Source organism: Scardinius erythrophthalmus (genome assembly GCF_964197995.2).
Source record: "Scardinius erythrophthalmus genome assembly, chromosome: 15".
Taxonomy (NCBI): domain Eukaryota; kingdom Metazoa; phylum Chordata; class Actinopteri; order Cypriniformes; family Leuciscidae; genus Scardinius; species Scardinius erythrophthalmus.
This window is the reverse complement of record NC_138235.1, coordinates 11,340,749-11,365,538: the sequence shown is the minus strand read 5'-3', so window position 1 is coordinate 11,365,538 and position 24,790 is coordinate 11,340,749. Positions and strand designations below refer to the sequence as shown.

Genomic DNA, 24,790 nt, shown 5'->3' with positions numbered 1-24,790 from the left:
CTTAGTTTCAGTAGTGATCACAAAGCAATAATTAGCATATTATAGGGCTTGCATAGACTAGTCGAGTAGTCGATAGATCGACTACTTCAACCACTAGTCGGCGCTGTCGGAAACAATCGACTACTCGAGCGTCCATTCACCATAAATGAATTAAAAATGGCGAATGTCACCAACAGACAACACACGTCAGATGTGTGGAAGTATTTCATCAAGCATGACAAAAATATAGTAATTGGCCAACTCTGCAAGAGGCCGTTCACATATTGCATCTATAAACGTGTGCAAAGTGCGGCCGTGCCGCTGTCTCCTACAAGCGCTTGCGCTCCCATGGCGTCTGACGTTGCTATGCAACCAACCATGAACTGCGGTCTCCATGATGACGACGAAGAAGTATCAGCAAAGGATTAATTGATTTCTAGCCCTTGCATTAGCTTTACTACATAGTACTGCCAGCAGGGTGGACTTTTGTAATGATCTCCTTACCGGCCTTCCCAAAAAGAGCATAAGACAGCTGCAGCTCATACAGGACACTGCTGCCAGGAGTCTGAGCAGAACCAGAAAATCTGAACATTTCACACCAGTCCTCAGGTTTTTACTCTGACTTGCAGTTACAATTACTTGTTTATAAATCACTGGCCTAGGACCTCACTACATTGAAGATATGCTCACTGAATATTAACAGATCCCTCAGAACATAAGGATCAAGACAGTTAGAAATCACTCAAAGCAAGGTGACTTTGCTTTTAGCTTTTAAATAAATTTTTAATAATTTACATTCTTTGCTTTTATTGTTATTTTTATTTATTAAGCCTTGCGATATAGAATAAATGTATAAATGTTTGACTAACTGGATAGATGTAAATCTCAATTCAACTGCAGTGTACCACTAATGAATATTCTAAATATTATAACATAACTTTAATTCATTTGAATGTATTTTTGTTTAAGAGCAAGCAAATCTCTAACATAGAAGCACCAAACAGGTTGGATTTAACACTACCTGTGGGACGAATTTTACAGAAACATTAGCATTTCCTCTCTAGAGTAACCGACCGCTGCCGTACAATCAGAAACACACACCAGAGCTGCAAATGCAGATGATGCTCTTGCAGGTTGAAGCCAAATCCGGACAGCTGTGACTGGAAAGGCTCGCTCTCAGAACGGCTGCACTGATAACTGCTGATGAGTGAACGCTGACAGGAGGAAGTGCCTGTTTTACGTCAAGTTTAGGCAAAGAGAGTGACGATAGCATTCTCCAGGCCAAAACAGAAAGGGATGTTGGTTTGGTGGAGCAGTGGAAGCTTGGGATGCATTCCAATTGTAAGAACATTAAAACTGCATTGTGGTTCTTCACCTACCTCCTCCAGTCAGAAACTCAAATTACCTTCATTTGTCCCTCTCAACTCACTCTGCCAAGGTTTAAGTTGCGGTTTCATTGAAAAGCATCTAAAAAGTGGTATATATTTTGAAAAGGAAGCCCACATACCCAAACCATGAATCTTCCCAAGAGAAAATGAACCAGGAACAGTGAAGAGAAGCTCAGAATTCTGACTTTTGTGGTGATTTTGGAGATGGTGATGATGATGATGATGAAGTCATCTATTTGTTTGAAGCTATTTGTCTGATATTTCTCAGGTCTTTTTGCAGAGGGAACCCTGACGCCAACAGGAAGGCCGGGCAGTCTGGTCTCCCAGCTCTTAAATTTCACAAGGGCCACAGGGATGAGCTTGTGAAACAAAAGACGACCTTTCTGTACACACTCAAACCAGTGGAAAACCTTACAACATCCACATGAAGCCCACCTCCTACTGAGAGACAGAGAGATGGACAGCATACAAGAGCGAACCAGAGTCTAAGATGGCCAAATTTAATTTTTTTTTCTAGCTTTTCAAAAACAATGAAACTGATGATGAGAAAATTATGTATATGGATCATACAGCAGCCAAAGAAATAGAAAAAGAGGAAGTCGAAAACACAAGCGAGACATGAGAGATGGACAAACAGAGGCCTTGTCAAATGGCACACTTGACATGGATTTATCATCTAGTGACCTTCATTTGTGACTGTAAGATGTCCCATTTGTCATTTTAGTATGCTGTTTTAGTCATATTTAAGTGTGAATTTAATATAGATTAGAATAATTGTATTTTTGTGATTATGCCGTTTCAGTGACAGATGTTGTTTGTGTATATGTATAGTAACATTTGGTGTCACATGTATATTTGGCAGACATGTTCACAAGTCCCAAAATGCTAAGTCCTAGTCATCTCTTAAGTCTTTGGGTCCAAGTCCAAGTCAAGTCTCAAGTCTTTGGGGTCCAAGTCAAATCTCAAGTCTTTGGGTCCAGGTCCAAGTCAAGTCTCAAGTCTTTGGGTCCAAGTCCTAGTCAAGTCTCAAGTCTTTGGGTCCAAGTCCAAGTCAAGTCTCAAGTCTTTGGGTCCAAGTCCTAGTCAAGTCTCAAGTCTTTGGGTCCAAGTCCAAGTCAAGTCTCAAGTATTTGGGGTCCATGTCAAGTCTTACATATTTGTGTCCAAGTCCAAGTCTCAAGTCGTTGGGTCCAAGTCCTAGTCAAGTCTCAAGTCTTTGGGTTCAAATCCTAGTCAAATCTCAATCTTTGGGTCCAAGTCCTAGTCAAGTCTTAAATCTTTTGGGTCCAGGTCCTAGTCAAGTCTCAAGTCTTTGGGGTCCAAGTCAAGTCTCAAGACTTTGGGTCCAGGTCCAAGTCAAGTCTCAAGTCTTTGGGTCCAAGTCCTAGTCAAGTCTTTGGGTCCAAGTCCAAGTCAAGTCTCAAGTCTTTGGGTCCAAATCCTAGTCAAGTCTCAATCTTTGGGTCCAAGTCCTAGTCAAGTCTTTAGTGTTTTGGGTCCAGGTCCTAGTCAAGTCTCAAGTATTTGGGGTCCATGTCAAGTCTTACATCTTTGTGTCCAAGTCCAAGTCTCAAGTCGTTGGGTCCAAGTCCTAGTCAAGTCTCAAGTCTTTGGGTTCAAATCCGTGTCAAATCTCAATCTTTGGGTCCAAGTCCTAGTCAAGTCTTAAGTCTTTTGGGTCCAGGTCCTAGTCAAGTCTCAATAATTTGGGGTCCAAGTCAAGTCTCAAGTCTTTGGGGTCCAAGTCAAATCTCAAGTCTTTGGGTCCAGGTCCAAGTCAAGTCTCAAGTCTTTGGGTCCAAGTCCTAGTCAAGTCTCAAGTCTTTGGGTCCAAATCCAAGTCAAGTCTCAAGTCTTTGGGTCCAAGTCCTAGTCAAGTCTCAAGTCTTTGGGTCCAAATCCAAGTCAAGTCTCAAATCTTTGGGTCCAAGTCCTAGTCAAGCATCAAGTCTTTGGGTCCAAATCCTAGTCAAGTTTCAAGTATTTGGGTCAAAGTCAAGATCCATTTCCAAGTCATGTCTCAACTCTTTGTTCTATTTTTTTTTTTTGCAATAGTTCTATCAGCTAGTTATTGTAATTAACAGCTTTTTTAAACATTTAAACTGATTTCTGCTTCAAAAGCACAAAAAAATATTACTTAAAATCATTAATTTAATATTTTATTCACAACAGAAAACTATTACTTTCAATCTATATAACATTATACCTTTTTGGAACGCAGGGACAGTCACCACGAGAAAAAAAAGGCATGGAATTGCCTGGTGCTAATTGTTTTCAGCACTATATTTTTGAGCATGTTTGTTCCATTACCTTATTTGCATAATTCCTTTAGTGAATCAGATGCTAGAAGCATGAACTCAAAGTATGGAGACCTGCAAGGGCTGAGGGTGCCATTTGAGACAGGGCCAGAGAAAGGACAGATGGATAGATGGCATGACAGAGGAGAAAGATTAAAGACAAAATAGACGAGCGAAAGGTAAGAAATATGAAGAGATGGATTGGATGAACGATAAGAGGAGATTTATGGAGGTGTGATCTGACCTTGCGGTGCTCCTGCAGGTTGAGTAAGGATGAGCACTTCTTACTACAGATGGTGCATACCAACTTCCTGCGAGCACTCCCTACACACACACACACAGATCATACATCACATCAGCGGTAGATCCTAATGGCATGAGGAGATGCTAATGGAGACACTGCATCAGTTCAAACAGTCTTTCAAATAAACATCAGGAAGCCCTTACATAAATCAGCTCCTGGTTCAGCATGAAGTACACAACCAAGAAAAAAGGAAAAACAACTATATTTAACAGGGGTGAAAGGTCAGCTAAAATGTATTTCCAGTAGAGTGGATACGAGATCCGTCAATAACAGTTCTTAAACCACTGGTATTTTAAAAGGCTTTAAAATGCCATATTCTACCCTTTGTAGCACTGTATTCTGTTATAAATCCACTTTAATGTCAGTAAAGGTTTCTTGCAGTAAAAGCAGCCGTAATTTAGGGATTATTACACGACATTGATGGAAGAAAATGGAAAAGTTCTTCCTTTGTGTTTTTGAAAACGATCCCCATTCACACGGATCCGTGAAAGCGACTAAAAACGCTGTATTCTGCTGTCAGGTCAGTAGTTGGCGATGTCACTTTGTTAAGAAACACTATGCATCTGCGCACTTATGCATTCTTCTACGTATGAAAAAGTATGTTTATCTGGAGACGATACCAGTATTAACTTAAAAAATGTGCACTTTGAAACCCATTTTCAAATGTTTGTATTTTCAGGCCCTCAAAACGCAGTTGTCGTGCAAATGAACGGCCAAAGTGCATAAGACATTTTCTGTTTTTTGTTGTTGTGTAAATGCCTCCTTAGTTATTATTAGTATATATTTAGTTATTTTCCACCCTCTCACTGATCCATTTACTCATTTTTTTGGTACTGTATCTTTAAAATTTCAATATGTAAATAACCTCTCTTGTGATTGGTTAATTTCAGCATACTGGCAAGCTGTTAAAATGTAAGTGTTGCTATGTAACTGTGGCCTATCACATGTTAATGAGGTAATGCCTGTGATTTCATAACTAACCATAATGATTTCTGAGCAAGCTGTTTTTGTGTACAAGTGTTAAGGCACAGTCACATTATCGAAATTAGGTGAAATTTTGCGAGCAAAGAAGGTCTGTTATACATGAAACACTGCTTATTCAAAGGTCAGTTTCAAACTAAGCGGCATTATATTGTTCAGCACAGCGAATTTGCATCTTAAAACTTGAATATGGCACAAAATCTGCATGGGTAAATTCCAGACTGCACGGATTCCCATTGAAATAACTGCATTTTGCCCATGGAATTTTGCCCACAAATTATAATTACTGATTATGTGCTTTATTTAAAGTTAAAATAATAAAATTTGAGTTTGAATATAATTTTGCATGACCCTTATAGCCATACAGAAAGCGATAATGGATAATTCACCTCGGATCTTAAAAATATATTAAAGAAAACAAATATTTAAACTGTGAACAAACAAGTGTATTCTCTGACAAAGATTGTTTCAGTCACTCAGTATTTATTTAAAAAAAAATTAATATTAATGAATTTGATTATGTGCTTATCTATTTGGTTGCGGAGAGACTTCGCCCACACGCTCTTCTGATTGGCTGTGGCTCGTCTGGTTAGGACACGGTGTTACTCGTGGTTTTGAGGATATTTTAACATCCAGAGTGATTCATCATCTTCTTGAGTTGGCTTTAATGTGAGCGTCAGAAATTATTTAAATGAATAACAAATACAATTTCAAACCATTCACGTAAATTATATTTGTAAATAAACATTTTTACTGGAAACAGGTCAAATAAAGTGTCTAGAGTATCTGTGCAGTGCGAAAAGAATAGTAAGGTGGTGTCCGTAAACTAAATATGAGTTGTTGGCATGCAAAGCGAGGTTGTTTAATAAAAAAAAATGAATACTGAAAACTTGACGCAGTGAGGGCACTATTCCATCCCTCAGTGCCTTTAATATTTACAGCCCAGAATGCACTGAACAATGGAGAAGACTAGTGAGAGAGTTTGCATTGTCAATGTTTACGTCTACATAGTACACCAAACCTTTATTTCAAAGCAGCAAAAAACTCCTGCTTTCCATATCAACTTTAAATGCTCTTATTATAGCAAAACACGCACAATCATTTATGTGCCTACAAGCACTTCCACAAGCACTCAGTAAATCGTTCAGCTTTACACAGTTTGGATTCATTTGCAAATGACTGATTGACTTGCATGTGGCCAAACTGTCCAATTATAATTACTGACAATAATATTGAAAACATTCTGAATCATGCTTTCATCGGCCGATTAGAGGTCTTTGACTAATTTCCTCAGTTGTCTGCGCTTCTGCCTGAGAGTCTGGAGAAAAGATGAGTGCAGAGAGGGAGGGAGCGCTTAACGTTTATCTGACAGACAGAGGGGATGAAGAGCGGATCAGAAACCAGGAGATTAATGAAGATGTTAAACAGCCGCTGATTAGACTCTCATTACAGACGGGTAATTTCACACTCGCCTCACTCTCGTCTCGTGTGTGTGTGTGTGTGTGTGTGTGTGTGTGTGTGTGTGTGTGTGTGTGTGTGTGTGTGTGTGTGTGTGACCAACCTGTGTGGACGTTGCCTTTGTGTTTCTTCAGGGCGTCTTTACTTTTAAATCTTTTCCCACAGCTCTCCGACTTACAGATGAACCGACCGTCTCCTTTACACGCCTCTTTATGCTGTTCAAAACTGTCACACACAAACAGAATTTTTGTTCAAAATCAACACAAAACACTGTCTCCAACCAACTGTAATGCTCCTGTAATTCCAGGTGAAACAGAATATTCAATGCAAAAATGTACAGATGGTGAAAAGTGAGCATTGTGCATTAGAACGGATACGTCTGATTGCTGCATCAGCCGGTTTGGTACGGTAAGGCGACTCCAGATTGGTGTACCTGGACTCTGAACAGAAAGTGCTGTGACACAGGACACACTGATGAACTTTTGAAGGGTCTTCTGATGAAGCTGAGCTCTCTGTACAGTGAAGAACACTACCAATAAACAGGATATCAGCATTACCACACATGAGACACTGTGTATACCATGAGTGTGAGTGTGTGTGTGTGTGGTACTGACTGGCGCTGCAGGGCCTGTTTGACAGGAAACTCTTTTCCGCAGGAGCGACATTTAAACTCTTTGTCCTCTGTACTTCCTCTCTGATGAAAGCTCTGAAGATGCTCCGCTAACATGTCTTCACTGGGGAAGTTGTTCTCACACAGCAGACATGGGTAATCTTCATTCTTAATCACCAGCTCTGCGCACACACACACACACAGATCTACAAACTACTGCTCGACTGATGTGAGTTTTACAATGGCAGATAATGCCAGCATTCTTGGATTAAGCACAATATTACGTTTTTTTTTCAGTTTGAACCCATTTTTGTCACATTGTCATCTATCCTAATAAATCTATCCTTTTTTCTTACAAATAATGTTTCAATGTGATTTTATAAAGTCTAGAGTAGAAAAATTCAAGCAAAAAAAGTATATCTTTATATCTAAATGATGACTGATTATGTTTGATTAACCCAATAAAGTCTACTTTATCATACTTGAAAAACCAAAAGTAAACAAGAATAACATATCAAATTACTATTATAGTAAATCCTTTATTAAAAACTGTATTAAAATCCATTTCAGACACACTGAACACACACCGGTTTCTGTGCTGAGGTGTTGGCTCTCTTTACTGCTCTCCTCTTCCTCTTTGATGTCCTGATCTTCCTCCAGGTCCTCCTCTTCCTCCTCCATGTCACTGTCCAGGTAACCAATCAGGAGCTCCGTATCTGTCGCAATGTCATCAACAGCCAGATAGAAGATGTTTTCTCCATCCTGTTAAAAGAAACAATGTCAGCTACTTCATTCAGCAATAATATGATATTTCTCTAAAAAAAAAAAAAATTGTTCTTTTGAAATTTCAATTCATCAAAGAAACCTGATAAATAAATCACGGTTTCCACAAAATTATGAATCAACACAACTGTTTTCAACATTGATAATAATCAGAAATGTTTCTTGAGCAGCAAAGAAAACTCCCACGTCCCCAATCATGTTTTCTCAACTTCACTTTGAAATAACTTATTCTCTTTGACATAAAATACTATTTATTTTGATTGTGATTGAACATTTTTTTTGTTTAAATCATTAAATTAGTTCATGTCCCTCAGTTCACTACAGTCCACCAAATTGCCCTTTAAAATCTTAAGCATATTCCCTAAATCACATGACTTGCAAGACGTGACATCATTTCCTTAGAGGGAAAGCAACTCAAAGGACAAAGTATTAGTCATACACTTTTCCCCTCATAAATCTCTTCTCCTCATTTTAGGTGACTTGTCTAATAGAGTAAAACATAACATGTCCACCATGTTGAGTCCGGACATTTCCGGATTTTAAATATCTACTTAATTTCTTCCTGTTAATCTTCTGCTAGCATGTTGTTCCTTTCTAGCTAGTTTATTATTGGCCTTTATTATCTTAAAACGTCCACCCTGTTACATGTTGCATTGTAAAAATGTCATGTAACAGGGTGGACAAATGCCATAGAATGTGAAATTTGAAATACTTGGTCAGGATTTTTAGGTTATACTAGCCTGAGCTTGACTAGTATGTTTTTTTTTGTTTTTTTTTTTTTTTATGATAGACAGATATTTTCTCTCTCTCTGACTAGACAAAAAAAAGAATTGAGTTTTAAAAATGTTTTCAACAAACCTGCTCAGTCCAAAATCCACCAAACCGTAGGAATGACCTAACAAACATAAAAATCAGCTCTTGGTATTAGACGAATTTCTATATCAGAATCTTTAACAAAACTTGTGAATTTTTAAATTGTTGATAATTACTGGATATGATTATTATTATTATTATTATTATTATTATTATTATTATTATTTTTACTGAAACACTGAAAAGAAGGACTTTCCATTTGTCGGCGTCAATCCTTGAAGTTAGATTTAACTGACCCCATTAAATGTCTCCAGTCATAAGTTATAAACGCCAAATGATTCAGCTGGTCCCTGTGTGTTCAGAAATTATGACTTTTCCATAACTTTTAACATTGTTGTATTAATTTCCAGGCTTCTGAAATCACCTTATTTTCCCAGGTTTTCCATGACCATAGGAAACCCGTGCGAGTGAACGCCTACACTTTATTAACTTGAGTTAAAGCAGTCAGCAAAGTTTTGTCTGGTTCAATTTCAATATATAAAAGCACTACTAGCATAAATTGTGTAAATATATCAAATGTGTCTTATTACAAAGGGAATAAACTGAATTAGACATCGAAAAGCAAAGATCCAGGTGTCGTCTGACACTGAACAGACAACATAACAGAGAACCGCTGGGAGGAGCAATCAAACATTCACACGAGGGGAAGCGTAAGATCAACAGTGCATCCTGATTAAGGTCAAAGGGCAAACACTTCAACCTCTGTTTAATGGCTTTATCAGACCTTCATTTCCTAAAAGGTCATGCAGAAATAAGCACAGTTGCTGTACATTATGTTCCAACCGGAGCCGGAGATTTATCCACAGGGAGATGCTGAGAGAAGTGTCATGTGTGATGAAACGCAGACTCAGTTCTCTTGATTTGGTTGTAATGGCCATCAGATCGTCAACGTCTCAAACTCACCAGAGACCACAACTGGCAAAAAATTATTCACAAGCACTGTGATGCTTTCGCAAATGATTCTTCATCCATCTATGCAAAAAAAAAAGAATCATGATAAAAAATGTTAATGTAAAATTTAATTAAATGATTAATAATTAGGTTAAAGCTGCAGTCTGTAACTTTTTGGGGTTAAAAATTATCCAAAATAATTGTTTAACATGTACATAATCAGCCAGTGTTCAAAACTCTCTGCTTGCCTTAGCTCAAATCAAAATGGTAGGCTTGTAATAATGTTTTTAACTCCAGTGGTACTGGTGGATTTCCACAGGAAATTCGAGCATGTCTTTGCGTCATTACGTCAGATCTGTCCACATAAAGAAGAGTCTCGGCTAGTCGGCTATGAGTGTGAGGATGCTGGAGGTGGAGATTTATAGCCTTTTCTCACAGCACTTGATGTAATTAAACTTATCAGTTTGATGGCGGATCCAGAAAGGTTCAAACGACAATCACCAGTGACAACTGGAGATTCACCCTCTGTAAAATGCAAAATACTTCGTAGTGGCTTCAGAAAAAAAAGAGAATGCACCCGGAAACATCCATGCGAAAAAAATGATTAATATTGGAAGGGCATTAAATGTAGTCAGATTTTCCTTGATATTTTTACATATAAGAAGACATTGTACTATAAAAATATCCTGTAAGTTTCAGGACTCAAAACTTCCTTTGTTAGTCGAAAAACAGCTTTTAACTTCCAAGCGGCCAAAACAACTCGCTTTCAGATAACATCATAATAATTCATGAAGAAATTTCTAAAATGGCCGCAATCATGATTGTTATTCATGATTATAATTTTTGAGCAAAATAACTTTAATTATCAGTGTAACCATTAACATGCAACCCTAGGAACACGTCTAACATGCAGAATCACACCGCACATGTCCATACTATCTTTGTAGCGATCAGTTTTACAGTGTTTGCTATAGGTTTAAGCGTTCTTCACGTGTTGAGATGAGTTGTGAAATCATTGTTCCATCACAGCATTATTCCCATAATTGCAACTGAATTATGAAGTGCTCAAGGCGCATTAACACCGACTGTGATTGGGTGACAGGAGATTGCCAGGTCACCAAACTATTGATAGACACTCAACTGCCGTATCCACCTCATGTCACCTCAAATGTTTATGCCTACATGTGTACGCCCACATTGCGCGCATGTGTGTGTCTGTATGTTTTATTCATCTAAGGCTCATTGCACTTCTCTTATCTCCGCACTCTTTGGTGTTTTCAGATCTCTGGCACTGTGAACGCACATCACCACCACTAGACATAACAAACAACTCACTCCATCTCATTGCCTCCGCTGTCTGTATCTGTTTCAAAGCCTTATGCAAAGCTGCTGTCACACTCTGTGGCTCTGGTCCAAAACCTAATGAGTGCCCTACGTAGACAGCATTTTCAGGAATCATAGGTGCCCTCCTAATGCGAAGGCTGTTGCAAAAGGCAAGCAGTTATGTTAAGTTATACAATTTTAAGGCTGCAGTGCATCGTTTGCGATAAGATGATAAGAATGTAAGAACTGATCGCAAGAAATGATTAGAATGTAAATGTGGACCTTGAAATGCAATGTAAGTCACTTTGGATAAAAGCGTCTGCCAAATGCATAAATGTAAATGTAAATGTAATGTGTTCCTCACTGAAAAGACAATCATAGTGGAAAAAATCCCTCTAAAATGTCAGAAGTGAGAGAAATGAGAAATTAATAACAAAAATATCTAGAAAAAATGATTCAATCAAATTTTTTTAATCAATGCTGCAAAATCATGTGACAAACTTGAACTCGTTGCAAAATCTGCGGGAATCTTTCATCTTTGCAAAAAAAGTCATAATCATGAAATCTGCGTGGGGAAATCGTCTCAGGTTATAACCGTAACCATGGTTCCCTGAGAAAGGAACGAGACGCTGTCTCCAATGACGACGCTAAGGGTAAAACCTCGCCATGACTGCGTCTGAACCACATGTGCAACTATTCCAATTCTATATAAATATATAAATAATTCAAATTATATATATACTGTATATATATATATATAAATCTATATTCTGAGCTATAAAGGAAACCCGAAAGTTCAGGAGGAGACAGCGGGGCGTCCAACAGGAATGATTTATCTTTCTCCTTAACGCCAGAGAGGTTCAACCGAATCCTTGGTGGCCCGAAGAGACGGGTCTGGGGCCCGACGCAGTTCTTTAACTGGTCAGGCCCAACCCTCTCACCTTCATCCAGGTCCCTCAGCAGGTCAGCCTGGTGACTCAAGACTCAAAACACATCTGTTTAGCTATGCATTTAATGAATGAGCACTGTGCCAATGTTCGGCCGACAGGTACGCCAAGGTACACCATTGTACTGTACTGTATTTTATTTTTTATTTTTCTAAACTGTTTTAATTATTCTTTTTTTTATTATTTTAATTTCTTCTATGTAAAGCACTTTGAATTGCCATTGTGTATGAAATGTGCTATATTAATAAACTTGCCTTGCCTTGCCTTGCCTTGCCTTGCCTTGGTGTGCCTGAAGAACTCAAGACCCACTGCCATTTAAGCTTTGCCCACCAAAGATAACGTTGTTCTTCATGGTTTGGTCAGCAAGGTCGGGGCCATGAGGGTCAGTGCAGCTACGGGGGAGAGAGTGCTAGCCAGCGTCTCTAAATTTTGGGGCTAGAGATATGAGCCTGGTTTATATGAGAATGGTTTATTCCAGGACCTCGACACCTCAGTAGCCGCGTTTCCAACGGGCTGTGCCGGGCTAAATCTGCCGGGCTAAAACGAGCACCGGGCCCAAAATCTGCTACGTTTCCACTGTCGGGCCAGAATTTGCATGCGAAAAAAAAAAAAAAAAAAACGCGATATGTGAACGGCACCAAAGTCATGAATCGATAAGCGGAATCGAAATACGTGCGTCTCATCGAATTCCGTCTCAATGAAATTTGTTACCGGTTCTAAAATGGAACTGGTTCTCAATTCCCAACCCTACAGAGCGGGCTTCCGGATCCCGAGTGAAAGCACTGGAGCCCGCAGGTGAGAGCTGAGAAAGGGACGGGCCCGTCCTGTTCAAGCTTCTTTGCGAGCTCCATCTGCGACCCCCATGATGCGTGAGCCTGACCGCTCTCATCAAAGAGCGGAAGCCGATCACAGTGAACACAGTCCTCGCTCTGCTCCCAGGCAGCGATCACAGAGATCTGAATTGCTTATTTACCATTTCATAAAGCTAAAATAGATCAATATAGCCGTACGGGACAAACGAACACCAAATAAGACAGAAGCTAATGCTGCTTATAGCTTCCACAGTACGCCATAGCGTCGTCATTGGATGCAATGTGGAGTTCCCTAGAAAGAAAACTTTCCTCACGCAACATTCACAATGCATGGGGAAATCTTTCGTCCTCACGTGAAAATCATACTCACAAATTCTTCGTGGGGAAATCTTTTGCACTCAAACGAAATACCCAGTGTGGATTCCTATTGAAGTGATTACATTTTCACCGAACAATGGTATATGTGACTGCACCTTTAGATGTGGAGTCCAGCTATATTAAAATGATTTATGAGTCAAGCCTTAGTTACACTGGCATACTTTGATGCACAAACTGTTTGCCTGTGTAGAGTTTTCCAAACTCAAATAAAGCACACAGCAACAGTGTGTGTTTGAGAGAGAGTCTGTGGTTATCAGCCTGTGGCATCTTGTCATACCTGAATGGCGGCCAGGTTCTTCTGCTCCTGTGAAGGGGCTTGATGAACGAAGCGAAGCCAGTTAGCATGACGAGGGCTACTGGCGTCCAGGATATACAGCACGTCACCTTTATTCCCTCGAACCTGCAGACGCACACAGATTCAAAGGTTACACACAGGTTAACTCACAATATTAGATCATTTTTTAGGCCACGCCAAAGGGATTTCAATCTCTCCAACAGACAAAAAATGCCTGAAACGCCTTGATTGTAGTTCTGTGACGTAGCTACTTCACCATGTAAAACATTTGCATAACACCCGCCCACTGGCTGCTTTGGTCCGCCCACAAAAAAATTGTTGGATAAGTGATTTTGAGGAGACGCTGCAAAGGCTTCCAATACTGGCGGAATATATATATATAATACAGTATATCTGGAACATTGCTCACTTCCCACAGACATGCTCTTTGCCCAAATCTGACGAATACCTATATTTCACTGTTTATGGATACAAATTATTATTGTGAGCCATTTCTCGGTCTTAGTCTTAGTTAAACGCCGGCTAATAGTGACTTATTCTGACTGATCTTGAAAGGTAAATTCCCTGAAATTGCCTGCATCATAACACACGAGCAGCATGAAAGAGCGGCACAGTGAAAGATTGCACACTAACATGATATATCATAATAATTATATGCACAAGTGTGTAATTTAAGAGTTAGGCTCACTATACTTTAGGCAGAAAAGTGTCATCAGGGCAGGCAGATCAGTAAATCACAGCTCTAATGTGGCTGAACACGACCTGATCTTCACTATAATTAAAACTTTAATGCAGCTGAAAATAAACTCAAATCTTTCAAGAGCAGATATTTGATGGGATATTAGATACGGCGTGCACTGGGAGACGCGTCTCGCTCCCGTAGCTCTGTCTGGCCTGGGAGAGTCAGTGTGAGTTGAGTTCATGCTGGCATGTCTCGTCCAATGAATCGTTGCCTGGAGACGAGCAATGATGCGTCTGTCTGAACAACAGGGGCAACAACTTCTCCAAGATGGTTAAAATTCAGTCAGACCTCAACGATCTCCGTTTGCAAAGACAAACGCCACTTAGTGATTTGAATAAATCTCTACCCAAAGTATTAAACTTTGGTGTGTAACGCATCTCGCACTGTTTGCGTCAATACCTCAAATCATGTGACATGTTGATGAGAGGTGGTTTTTGTTTGGTGAACAATAAAATGGGTGAAAAAGTCCCATTTATTAAAACAAATGAGAGAATTTAGAGTGTTTTTTGACCCACTTAAGTAGGACTTAAAGTCCCCCTGTGGTCAATAATTGTATCCCTTAAAACTCATCTTTGATCACCAAAATTACATATTTAAGCGTTTTTTCCTTGAAAGAAAAAAAAAAACTTCATGACTTAAAATAGCTTGAATGTAACTCGACACCCTTGCCTCATTTAGAATGCGTGCTTCTATGAATATGCAAATGAGCCCCGCCTCCACTCACTCACTCACTCAGCTCAGAGATCCACTGGTTGACGATCACACGTTGATCTGATTGGTTACAAGGTAGTTTGTGACTCAAAGCGTGTTTTTGAGACTGTCTTTGGTTCACTGCAGTTTTAAGGGGAAAATATTCAGCAATGCTGTCGACTTATGAATTTACACATGGTTTGTCCTTAAATCATATTAAAAACACCACATAGGCATATAAACAACATTAATTTATTCTGTTGTCTTTGAAATATGGTTAAAGTGTACTGTTGAATGTACTGACAAGCATTTATGGTAAACTAAAATATACTTTACAGGGCCCTACAGTGCGAGTATTTCACTCGCATTTGCGCCTAAAAATAGTCATGTGCGAACTTGAAAAATAATTTACGAGCACAGTGCGCGAGTGACGGGCTGTTCTCAATAGGCCTAGACTGAACAACAGTGCGATGAAGCGAAGCATACCATTGATTTCACATGGAAAGCAAGCAAGAGGACGGGGTCGCAACTGCGCGATGTGAACATGAAGACGCGCTTAACTTTATTCAAATTAGAGCGACGATTTGAATCGCAACCAATAAGCCAATCACTGAAATAGTGTGGGAATGTGCGGGAACTGCTGGATTTTAAGTGAGTCAGTCAAGTGAATCCTCCCAACAGTGCTAAAAATAAACGTGTGAGAGCGTGTTATTGGCTATATGTCATGTTGTAGCCAGATATGATGACGCTACTGCAACACGCATCACGACAGACGATCGAGCGATCTATTCATCAAAGCCAACGCGCAAACTGCCGTAAATGAAAGTGAAAGTAAGTCGTAGACGCTCGGCTCAACACACAATCATATTCAAGAAATGATATGATATTAATTAGGCTAGTGCTGCTGTCGCTCTCTCCTATCGCTGATTTTGAAATGAGCTTATGATCATTATGCAGCTCATATCTGTTGCTTTTGGTGACGTGAACTCTGCATAGGCCTACATTAAATCTGCATATAGCGCGGGAATAGAAGATCCGATTTATATCAGTTTTGCGGAAACACACTTATGTGACTATGTCTGGCCCAGAAAGCGAGATCGGAGGAGAGAAAAAAATATGATCCGAATCGAACAGTGGAAACATAAAAACATACAGGACATCATTAAAACTGCAAAAAGTGTTTAGCCTACTTATATTTGTGTAAAACACAACATTGTGCTTTTGTCAAACTGTAACATACAACTGTCACCCAACCAAAATCACACACACACAAAATTATCTCATCTTTTGGACATTCATCATATTGCATTGGTTTTCATTTCTTGTCCTAAAACAAAGCACTAATCTGTTTATTTAAGTTACACATTCTAAATTAATTAAAAAAGAAAATCAAATGGTTTTTAATGGTAGTATTATTTTACACAAAATAAATTATTTATAATTCAGATGAGAATAAAGTTAAAGTTAATTAAAATTTTAAGGAAACAAATATATTGATATGAAATATAGCAAATTAATTTTAAATTCATTCAGGTACAATTACCAAACATATCTCAAGGTCTTTTGAATAAAGGGTGGCAGTCTTTCATTATCAACTGTTGTTGTGGACTATACTGGAGAAGTATTTGTTCTCCATTTGAGTGAGATGTTTTTATGTGGCTAATTGAGCAAAGTGCTTCCATATATTTTATTATTATTAGTATTAGTTCAAGAATAAAATAAAAATATCGGATTGATATTGGTATCGGCAAATAACCAAAGCTGTGGCATCGGTATCGTATAGGAAGTGAAAAAGTGGTATCGGGACATCCCTAGTTTTGATCAGTAAAAAAGCATAAAGTGACCAGGTGTAAACAGGCCCCTACACCATAAAAAAAGTCAAGTAAACACTTTTACGCAACACAGTATGACGCCTATAGTCATTATCTCAAAAGACCAAGTGCAAAAAACAAAACAAAAACAAAAACATAACAAGGAACTCCCGCACAGTGCAGAAACTGAAGTTACGACCAAAACAGTCGACACTGAGGACAGGAAGACGACAAAAACTCATTTTTGAGGACAACTTAAGGTAGCCTACTGCAAGTACTGCAAAGAAAAAAAAGCAAGCGGGCATTTGTTTTGCTTTTAGCACTTTATACTTTATTAAGGTGTTCATTCTTTTTATATATTTTGAAGTAGGCTAAAAATAATAATTGCATAATTATTAAACAGGTAGTTCACCCAAAATAGAAAATTCTGCCATTTATTACTCTCCATCATGTCGTCCCAAAATCGAAAGACTTTCACTCATCTTCGAAACACCAATGAAGAACTTTTTGATGAAATAGAGAGATTTCTTTCCCTCCATTGACAGCCTACACAACTACCACTTTGATGCTTCAAAAAAAGTTCATAAAAAGATCATAAAACCAGTCCATATGAATTGAGCAGTTTAATCAACTTTTTTCACTGTGCTCCTAAATTTCTTTGTGTGCTCCTAAATTTTTTAATTTAGGAGCACATGTACTCCTTGGGAAAAAAGTTAGCGTAGAGCCCTGCTTTAATGTCATAAATATTAAAAACATGCATGTCATGTTTTAAAAGATATTTGTGATTACACATTTATAATGATGAAGTTGCAATTTAGTACATTTAAAATGTATTCTGTTTAAACTGAATAACACACTACAGTTATTCTAAATAAAATCTTCTACTAAAATTCTTCTTAAAGCATGACAAGTGCGCATTCAATACAATTAAGCACACTTCTTTTTCACAAGGAAATCACAGAGACAGAACACTAGCTACAAACTAGAAAACCATACGTCAACACATTTAAAACCAGTTAAGACACCTTAGCAATTGAATATCTCCCTCTGAACAACCACTCCCAACAGCCTAGCATAGTCGCGGTGAGTTTGCGCAAACACTCACAGTCTCTTCAGAAAAACATAAATGTTGTCCAGTCATAAAATAGCCAAGAAATAAACTAGCATCTAGCATTGTAAAGACGTTTTTATCAGATATGGGTTGCCTTTGAAGTGCTCCCAAGTGACACAAAAACAAAAAGCTTTGTGGCGACACATTGCAAATGTATTGTGGGTAAAGCGATGGGATCATTGTTGAGTCTAGTCACCCACCTCCCACATCAGTCGTGGATCCATGCTTTCATCCAAGTCACTCAGCATCCGCTTTTCACCTGCAAACGGGCCGAATTTCTCACCCTGTGGGGAAAAAAGAGGAAGTTTGTGTGAGAGTGTGTTGTAGGATTGGGCTTTGATGCCACAGTTTCTGGAGTGTCTGTGTGGGATCTGAACATGATCAAGGCTGATTCTCAACTCACAGAGACTTCACACATTTAGGGTGTATTCACACTTGTAGTTCGGTTGGCTTGGTTCGTTTAGTCCTGATCCGCTTAATGTTCACATTGGCATTTTTATCATCGAAACTTAAGGCATATGGATATGTTCACAACCTGATTGGTCTGCTTCTATAATGTATATTTTGTGACGGAACATCAAAACAACGCTGTGTTCTGGGGTAAATGCGCTCGTTGTGTGTGTGTGTATCTACATATGATGGTATTTTGATCAGCTGAGAACTCATGAAGAGCTTATAAAACGGTTAAAGGAGACATATCATGCTTTTAAATTGTTCCTTTTTACATATAAATCATACATTTGTAGTCTATATAAAGCGGAACTGCAATGCTTGGGTGTGAATTCCTCATTATTATAGCTCCACGGGCCCCTTTTCTACCCCTTTTCTGATGTGCGTCTGAGAGCAACTCGTTTTGGTGCGGTCTCTTTAAATACAATTGAGACACTTCATACCCCGCCCCTTCTCAAGGTTGCAGAGGTGACACTCGGTTCAACTCCACCCCGTTCGGCCATTTTTGAAGTTTGATAGCAGAGATACGATTATCTAGCGGCACAGAAACTTTTTATTCACACGTTATTAACAAAATGTCAACAACGGAAGACTTGTCCAGCCAGCCTTACATGTTCGAGCCAGCGTTGGAGCCGGAGCGAGATGAAAATGAAGACGACGAACCTGCAGAACAATGTCTTCATATGGATGTATCGCAATGGTGTGTACTGTATTTACACATGAAACTTTGGTCTTCCGACCTTTTACCACCGTGTCGATTTATTTTGATTAATATGTGCGAGGGAGAGAGAGCAAGACAGCGTCTAGTTTGGAGACGGTGATGTCTTGTTTACACTTTCGCCTGGCTCTGAAGAGAGAGAGTGAGCGCGCGCGCGACCGGGTCTCTCTCTCTGCTCGTTCTTTCAGTTAAACATGCGTCCTGACACAAGCGCGGCAGTTCATCTACATTAGACGGTGTAATGAAGCGTGTGGGTTACTACATCCAACAACCGAACATTTTAACTTACCCTCTCGTAACTTCTGCATCCTTTAGCTTGGACTACAAAATTGCAGCGAGAAATAAAAATGGCGGATTGCTCGAAGTGTTGGGCTGGAAGTCAATGTCCTTATTTGGCAGTTCCGCTGCAAATACTGTGACGTAATAGTACACAAAACGTCATAGATAACAGAAAAATCGGAACAGGTTGAAAAATATGACCAAAACAGAATATAAAGATATCAACGAAGCACCTGAAGAGAATAATTTCAACTTTTCTGTACTTCTAAACACTCCAAATATACAGCAAAATGCATTTAAGGGCTAAAAAAGTGGATTCAGCATGATATGTCCCCTTTAAATGAGATAAAACAGCGTCAGGAATCCCTCCGTCACACAAATGAAGATCTGCTGTGAGGAGACCCGGTTCTGATCCTGAACTGAACTGTGATGGGAAACACCACGACTATGATACATAGTCTTTACATGTCTTTGGTCAGTGTCGTGGACCAAACCGCACCAGAGTTTGTTTGGAAGTGGACTGAGACTGCTTTTCAGAGTCCCGGTTCTCTTGTTTGGTGACACCAGGGTTCAGATGGCAGCGTTCACACTTATTCAAATGAACCGGACTAACAGAGCAATCGCACCAGAGTTTGTATTAACTGAACCAAACTGTGAACCCTTAGAGAGAAGACAAGTCTCACAGGCCCTGTTTCCACCTGGTATTAAAGGGACACTCCACCCATTTGCATTAAGCTTTGCATTGTTAGAAACCCAGTCATACTATTGAATGGTCATGCAACACTCTCTCATTTTCCCTTGAGACGGGAGAAATCTGTTATTTACCTCTTACACTTCCTCCTACAATGACGCAAAAATCGTCATTTTGCGTCATTGTAGGAGGAAGTGTTAGAGGGGGGGATTTCTGTTGAGACTACAAGCACTAGTTCCTCATCTTTCCCAGGGGGCGGGACCCGCTCACGCTACAGACCTATTACAGATCAGTGGGTGGGACTTTACTCTCTGAAACTGAAAGCAATATCCTCCATCTTGTTTGAAGCTAAGCTAACAGGCACTGTGGAGACAGATGTAAAGTTATGACAATAGCGGAGGAGAGTGCTCAATATGATATAGAAGAAGAGGATTTCGGAAGTCTGATGCTTGAATCAGGTGTTTGTGGCTACCTTTACAAGCCGCATTATAGCGAAGAGCAGCCGAGGCAGAAGACCTGCCTGCCGCGGACGAGGAGCCCGGACTGGCTCGAGTTAGGGCGGACTGGTGGCGCCGGTGATCTCACTATGCAACTACGAACCGCTACGAACACAGAGATAGAGTCCGTCTGCGGCAAAGAATTTCAACGATGACAATTTCTCCTGGACGAAATCTCTGAATCAGACGAGGACACGGACGTTTGTGTTGAGAACTATCCTAGTTTCGCACCGCATATGTTCTGACTGAACATCCCGGTACCATGCAATAATTCACCTTTTCGAAAGAAATACAAACGAGGAGTAATGCACTATATGAGTTCGCCAACTAACTAGACATTTTGTGTGAATGTGAAATGAATTTCAAGCTCTGGTGGTAGCTAGCCTTGTAGACGGAAGAGTGATTTCTCTTATAGGCAGATATGCGCTTTCTGGATAAGTGGGAGTGGCTTGCGGAGCTGTGCAATGTGGTGCATTGTGGGAGTTGTTGTCTTTCATACAAATGCGTCCTGAAGTTATTTTTTGTCTTTCCTCGGTCACGAAGGCACCAAATTCAAAATTTATTTTACATTTCGACTACATATATGACCCACTTTAAATAAAAAACAATGTTCAAATTAGGCTTGGGTATCGAGTATCGAGTATCGATTGGAACCAGGACTAGCTTTGCGATTTTCCCGGAATCGTTCAAAAGTTTAAATTTCGATTCCTAGTTTCGATTCACAGTCCGCCGACTGGAAGAAGAAACCGCTGTCTAAGTTACCAATTTGATCATTTCTAGCCCTATTCTGAACTGAAGTAACTACCTAATCGATTTCAAACTGACAAATGTTAACTCGCTGAACACTGACAGCTGTAGCCTACTTCCCCACATTAGTTAAACATTTGTAAACTGTAACGTAAACACGGCATGGTAAATGCGTGTATTACTAGCACAGGTGTAAGCGTATATGGATTGTTATGCTAAACTGCGAACCGATATATTTTATAAGACGCTGTGTGAGTTGCCTTATTAACTCACAGCGTCTCATAAAATGTATTCAGAGCAAACAACCCTGACGTTAAACCTTAAAAACCTACTTATATGATGTTTTCTTTTTCTTCGGTATCTTGCAAGTCGCAACCATATTCTTTCGTCCTCTGCTCGTCCGTTTGAAAACTGTGCGCGATGCCGGCGAACGTAAAACACATGAGTGTAAACAACCTTATTTAGCCTATTTTACCTGATAGCCCATTTTAGCTGTGAAAATAGCAATTGATGGAGAAGGTCAGACTATTTCCTTCAGAAAGACCTTTGGTTAGCTAGCTCATATAAAATGTCCTAAAATTTTGTTTAAAATAGATTTGATATTTATATTGTAGTTGAAAACAGCCCTGTGAGAAATTCATAGTAAAGTTCATAAAAAGTAAAAAGTTCATATAATTAAAATTGATCTAAACTTTTTTGACCCTGCCTCTTAAAAGAATCGGAATCGAGAATCGTTAAGAACCGGAATCGAAACAAGGAATCGGAAACGGAATAGGAATCGTTCAAATTCAAACGATACCCAACCCTAGTTCAAATGGGTGGAATGCCCCTTTAAGATGAGTTTTGGTCGATCGGATCACAAGTGGACGAGGGAGACACATTCCTTTACACCTGGTGTTTTAATCGTCTCTTTTGTCCACTTTCCACCACTTCTGTCCTGATTTCTTCGAGGGGAGGGACTATGGGCGAGTAAATGGATGGGCTTTTTCAGATCTTTCAATCTAATGGACTAAATAAGCTTGTGCAATTTACATATGAACACGACCGGAGACACGGAAAAACACATCTTAAGTTTCTGCTCTGACAGACACAAGACCAGCCGAACGCTGTGAGTGTGTGTTAGAGATCAGGAATGGTGAGAGAACATTGTGCTTGGTATGTTTTTTGTCTTCAAACCAAATTTTAGTCTCCAGCCGACAGTTTAAACCCCGTCTGTCTAGAGCTCTTCTCATAATGTTACGCATTAGTTCAGGAGACAGAGAGAAGACGGTCTTGTGTGTCTGTTTGAACACATTCGACCAAATGAGCGTTCACACTACTGAAGCAATCCGGTTGAATGCGTTTTTGACTACCTCTGGAAGTGGTGGAAAGTGGACAAGTTTAAAACATATCAGACCCTTTTTACACCTGTAAAATCCGATCCAATCGACCAAAACGGGCGTTTCACACCAATAGATCGTTTGTTTTGTTCCGAAACAGGGAATTGATTTGTTGCAATGTTGCATTTTCTTCTTCATTTTCAAAGCGTACCAAAATGTGATCACGCAAGTCACGTGCGAGTAACTGTCCTCTTATTGGTCAGTTTCCTCTGCGTCATGGCTTTATTTGTAACTGTCAAGACACACGCGAACACTAGACGAATGTTATAATGCAGCTAGAGCAGGAATCAAGTCTTCAATGGGACAGCATTCTCGCACAGGGAAGCGCAATTACACAACATTTAAGATGAAGACGCTCTTTTGGTTTTCAACTGTGGTAACTGATGTGCTCACTCACAGAATCAGACACTACTGCTTTTTATCTAGTACATTTATAATATCATCTGGTTCATTGGTCTGTTGGGTCGGACTGCTTTCACACCTCAAGCGAACTCAGAGTGGTGCGGATCCGAGCGCGATTGCCGTGTTCACACATGCCTAAACGAACCGAACCAAAGGGAGAAAACACTCAGGTGTGAAAGCACCCTTTAACATCAGGTGTAAACAGGGTCTAAGAGTCCTCAGGCACGTCTCAGAACATGCTATATTACACAAAAATCTTTTGTTGTGCTTTAAAGAAGTACACTTATTTTGATATGTTGACTAACACGTCAAGTAATTGATTATAGGCTAATTATACCTGTAGGGTGTTGTTTGATATTACAATAAAGCTAGCCTATATGTAATATTTTTAAGTACACAATTGTGATGAAGTTGCAATTTAAAACATTTAAATTTAAATATAAATGACATTAAAGTATATTTTAGTTTGCCATAAGTGTGTCAGTGCACTGAAGTACACATTCAGCAGTACACTAACCATATTTCAAAGACAAGAGAAGTATTTTTGAAATTACATATGTACTTAAGTCCTACTTTAGTGGGTCAAAAAAGCACTCTAAAGTTCAGTTAATATAGGCTAAATGTAAACTATAATAAATGTTCATTTAATAGTAAATATAGCATGCAATTGAGTGTGTGGATTATTATATTATGAGATATATATATATATATATTCAGCATAGTGTATTTTCTTTTGTTGGGCTGAAATATGAGCAGGACATGTTCTTTCAGATTATGTGATGTTCACACACTTTATCTTGTAAACTGAAGAGGGTAAAAGTCCTGCTGGAGATGTAGAGCCCTTAAACAATTACCACAGTAAATATATATATTATTTTTTTTTGCTGAAAAGTCATATAATAAGTTTAGCTAGGCTATATCAAATCTTTTTCAAACAGTGTAAAAAAAACTCTTTCTGCCATTTGTTTCATTTACTTTTAATGACAGCGGGGGCTAATATCACATAAACCGCAGTTGTACTGTAATAACAACAATAACAATAACTGTAGTAACTTTATGGCGGAAACGGAGGCTGGCATGGTGAATTTTTGGCGGAAACTATGGTTACCATGGTGATTGTTTGTAAGGGACGTGGCAGCCCACGTAAGCGCACACACACACACAGAGGAATGCAACTACAACCAGGCGTTTATACTTTATACACTATGAGCAAAGTGAAAATAGTAATAAAAGAAGTCTTTCTCCAGAAGTTACTACAGAACCCATACTTTATCTTTCATGCTGAGAGTTTGTTTTATGCACGAACCTTCTTGACTGCCCTGGCAGTGTAAAGCCCCATCCCGTCCTGAACTTTAGAGGACTTCAGCACGAATCTGTCCGGCACGTACATGCCCAACATTCTCATCACTTCAGAAAGACGCCTTTCTTCCAAACAAAGCACATGAAACGCGCTCGGAAACACAGGTTAGGGGCTGGTTTGATGTTCTCTGCAGGCTGTGTTTGTAAATCTCAATCCAGGCTGGTCTTCCATGTTACTGTCTGTACATGAGAGCGACGCTGCGTTCCGATTGGCTGTTGGCCGTACAGGGAATGCGTTTCTGCGCTCTGATTGGTTGAAAGTTTAAGAACGTCCACGTTAGTGTCAGTCACAGAGTGAGTTTCTGCGATCTGATTGGTCAAAAGTTTGTTACCGCGAGCTACATATTTTACTTTCCCGGGAAAAATCACAACATCATACTAAATAAACTAAATAAAACTAAAATCACGAATACTACAAATAATGTTAACACTTTACAGTAAGGTTCATTAGTTAACATTAGTTAATGTATTAATTAGCATGAACAATGATCAATACATTTGTTACTGTATCATTGTTAACGTTAGTTAATAAAAATCCAGCTGTTCATTGTTTGTTCAAGTTAGTTCACAGTGCATTAACTTATGTTAACAAATA

The 24,790-nt window shown here is 39.3% G+C and overlaps 1 protein-coding gene across 1 annotated transcript in view; it reads right to left on the bottom strand.

Annotated features, from left to right (window-relative positions):
* The window catches only part of prdm5 (PR domain containing 5), an 88,463-nt gene extending 64,080 nt beyond the window's left edge, over nt 1-24,383 (bottom strand). Inside the window, exons 1-8 of the mRNA XM_081387411.1 lie at nt 24,143-24,383; nt 17,874-17,957; nt 13,302-13,424; nt 7,605-7,779; nt 7,022-7,199; nt 6,841-6,936; nt 6,511-6,632; nt 3,909-3,988 (exon numbers count right to left, since the gene is read on the bottom strand). Coding sequence (XP_081243537.1) covers nt 3,909-3,988; nt 6,511-6,632; nt 6,841-6,936; nt 7,022-7,199; nt 7,605-7,779; nt 13,302-13,424; nt 17,874-17,957; nt 24,143-24,241 — 957 coding nt within the window. The 5' untranslated portion in view covers nt 24,242-24,383. The remainder of the gene's footprint in view (nt 1-3,908; nt 3,989-6,510; nt 6,633-6,840; nt 6,937-7,021; nt 7,200-7,604; nt 7,780-13,301; nt 13,425-17,873; nt 17,958-24,142) is intronic.
* Between the last annotated feature and the right edge of the window lie 407 nt (nt 24,384-24,790).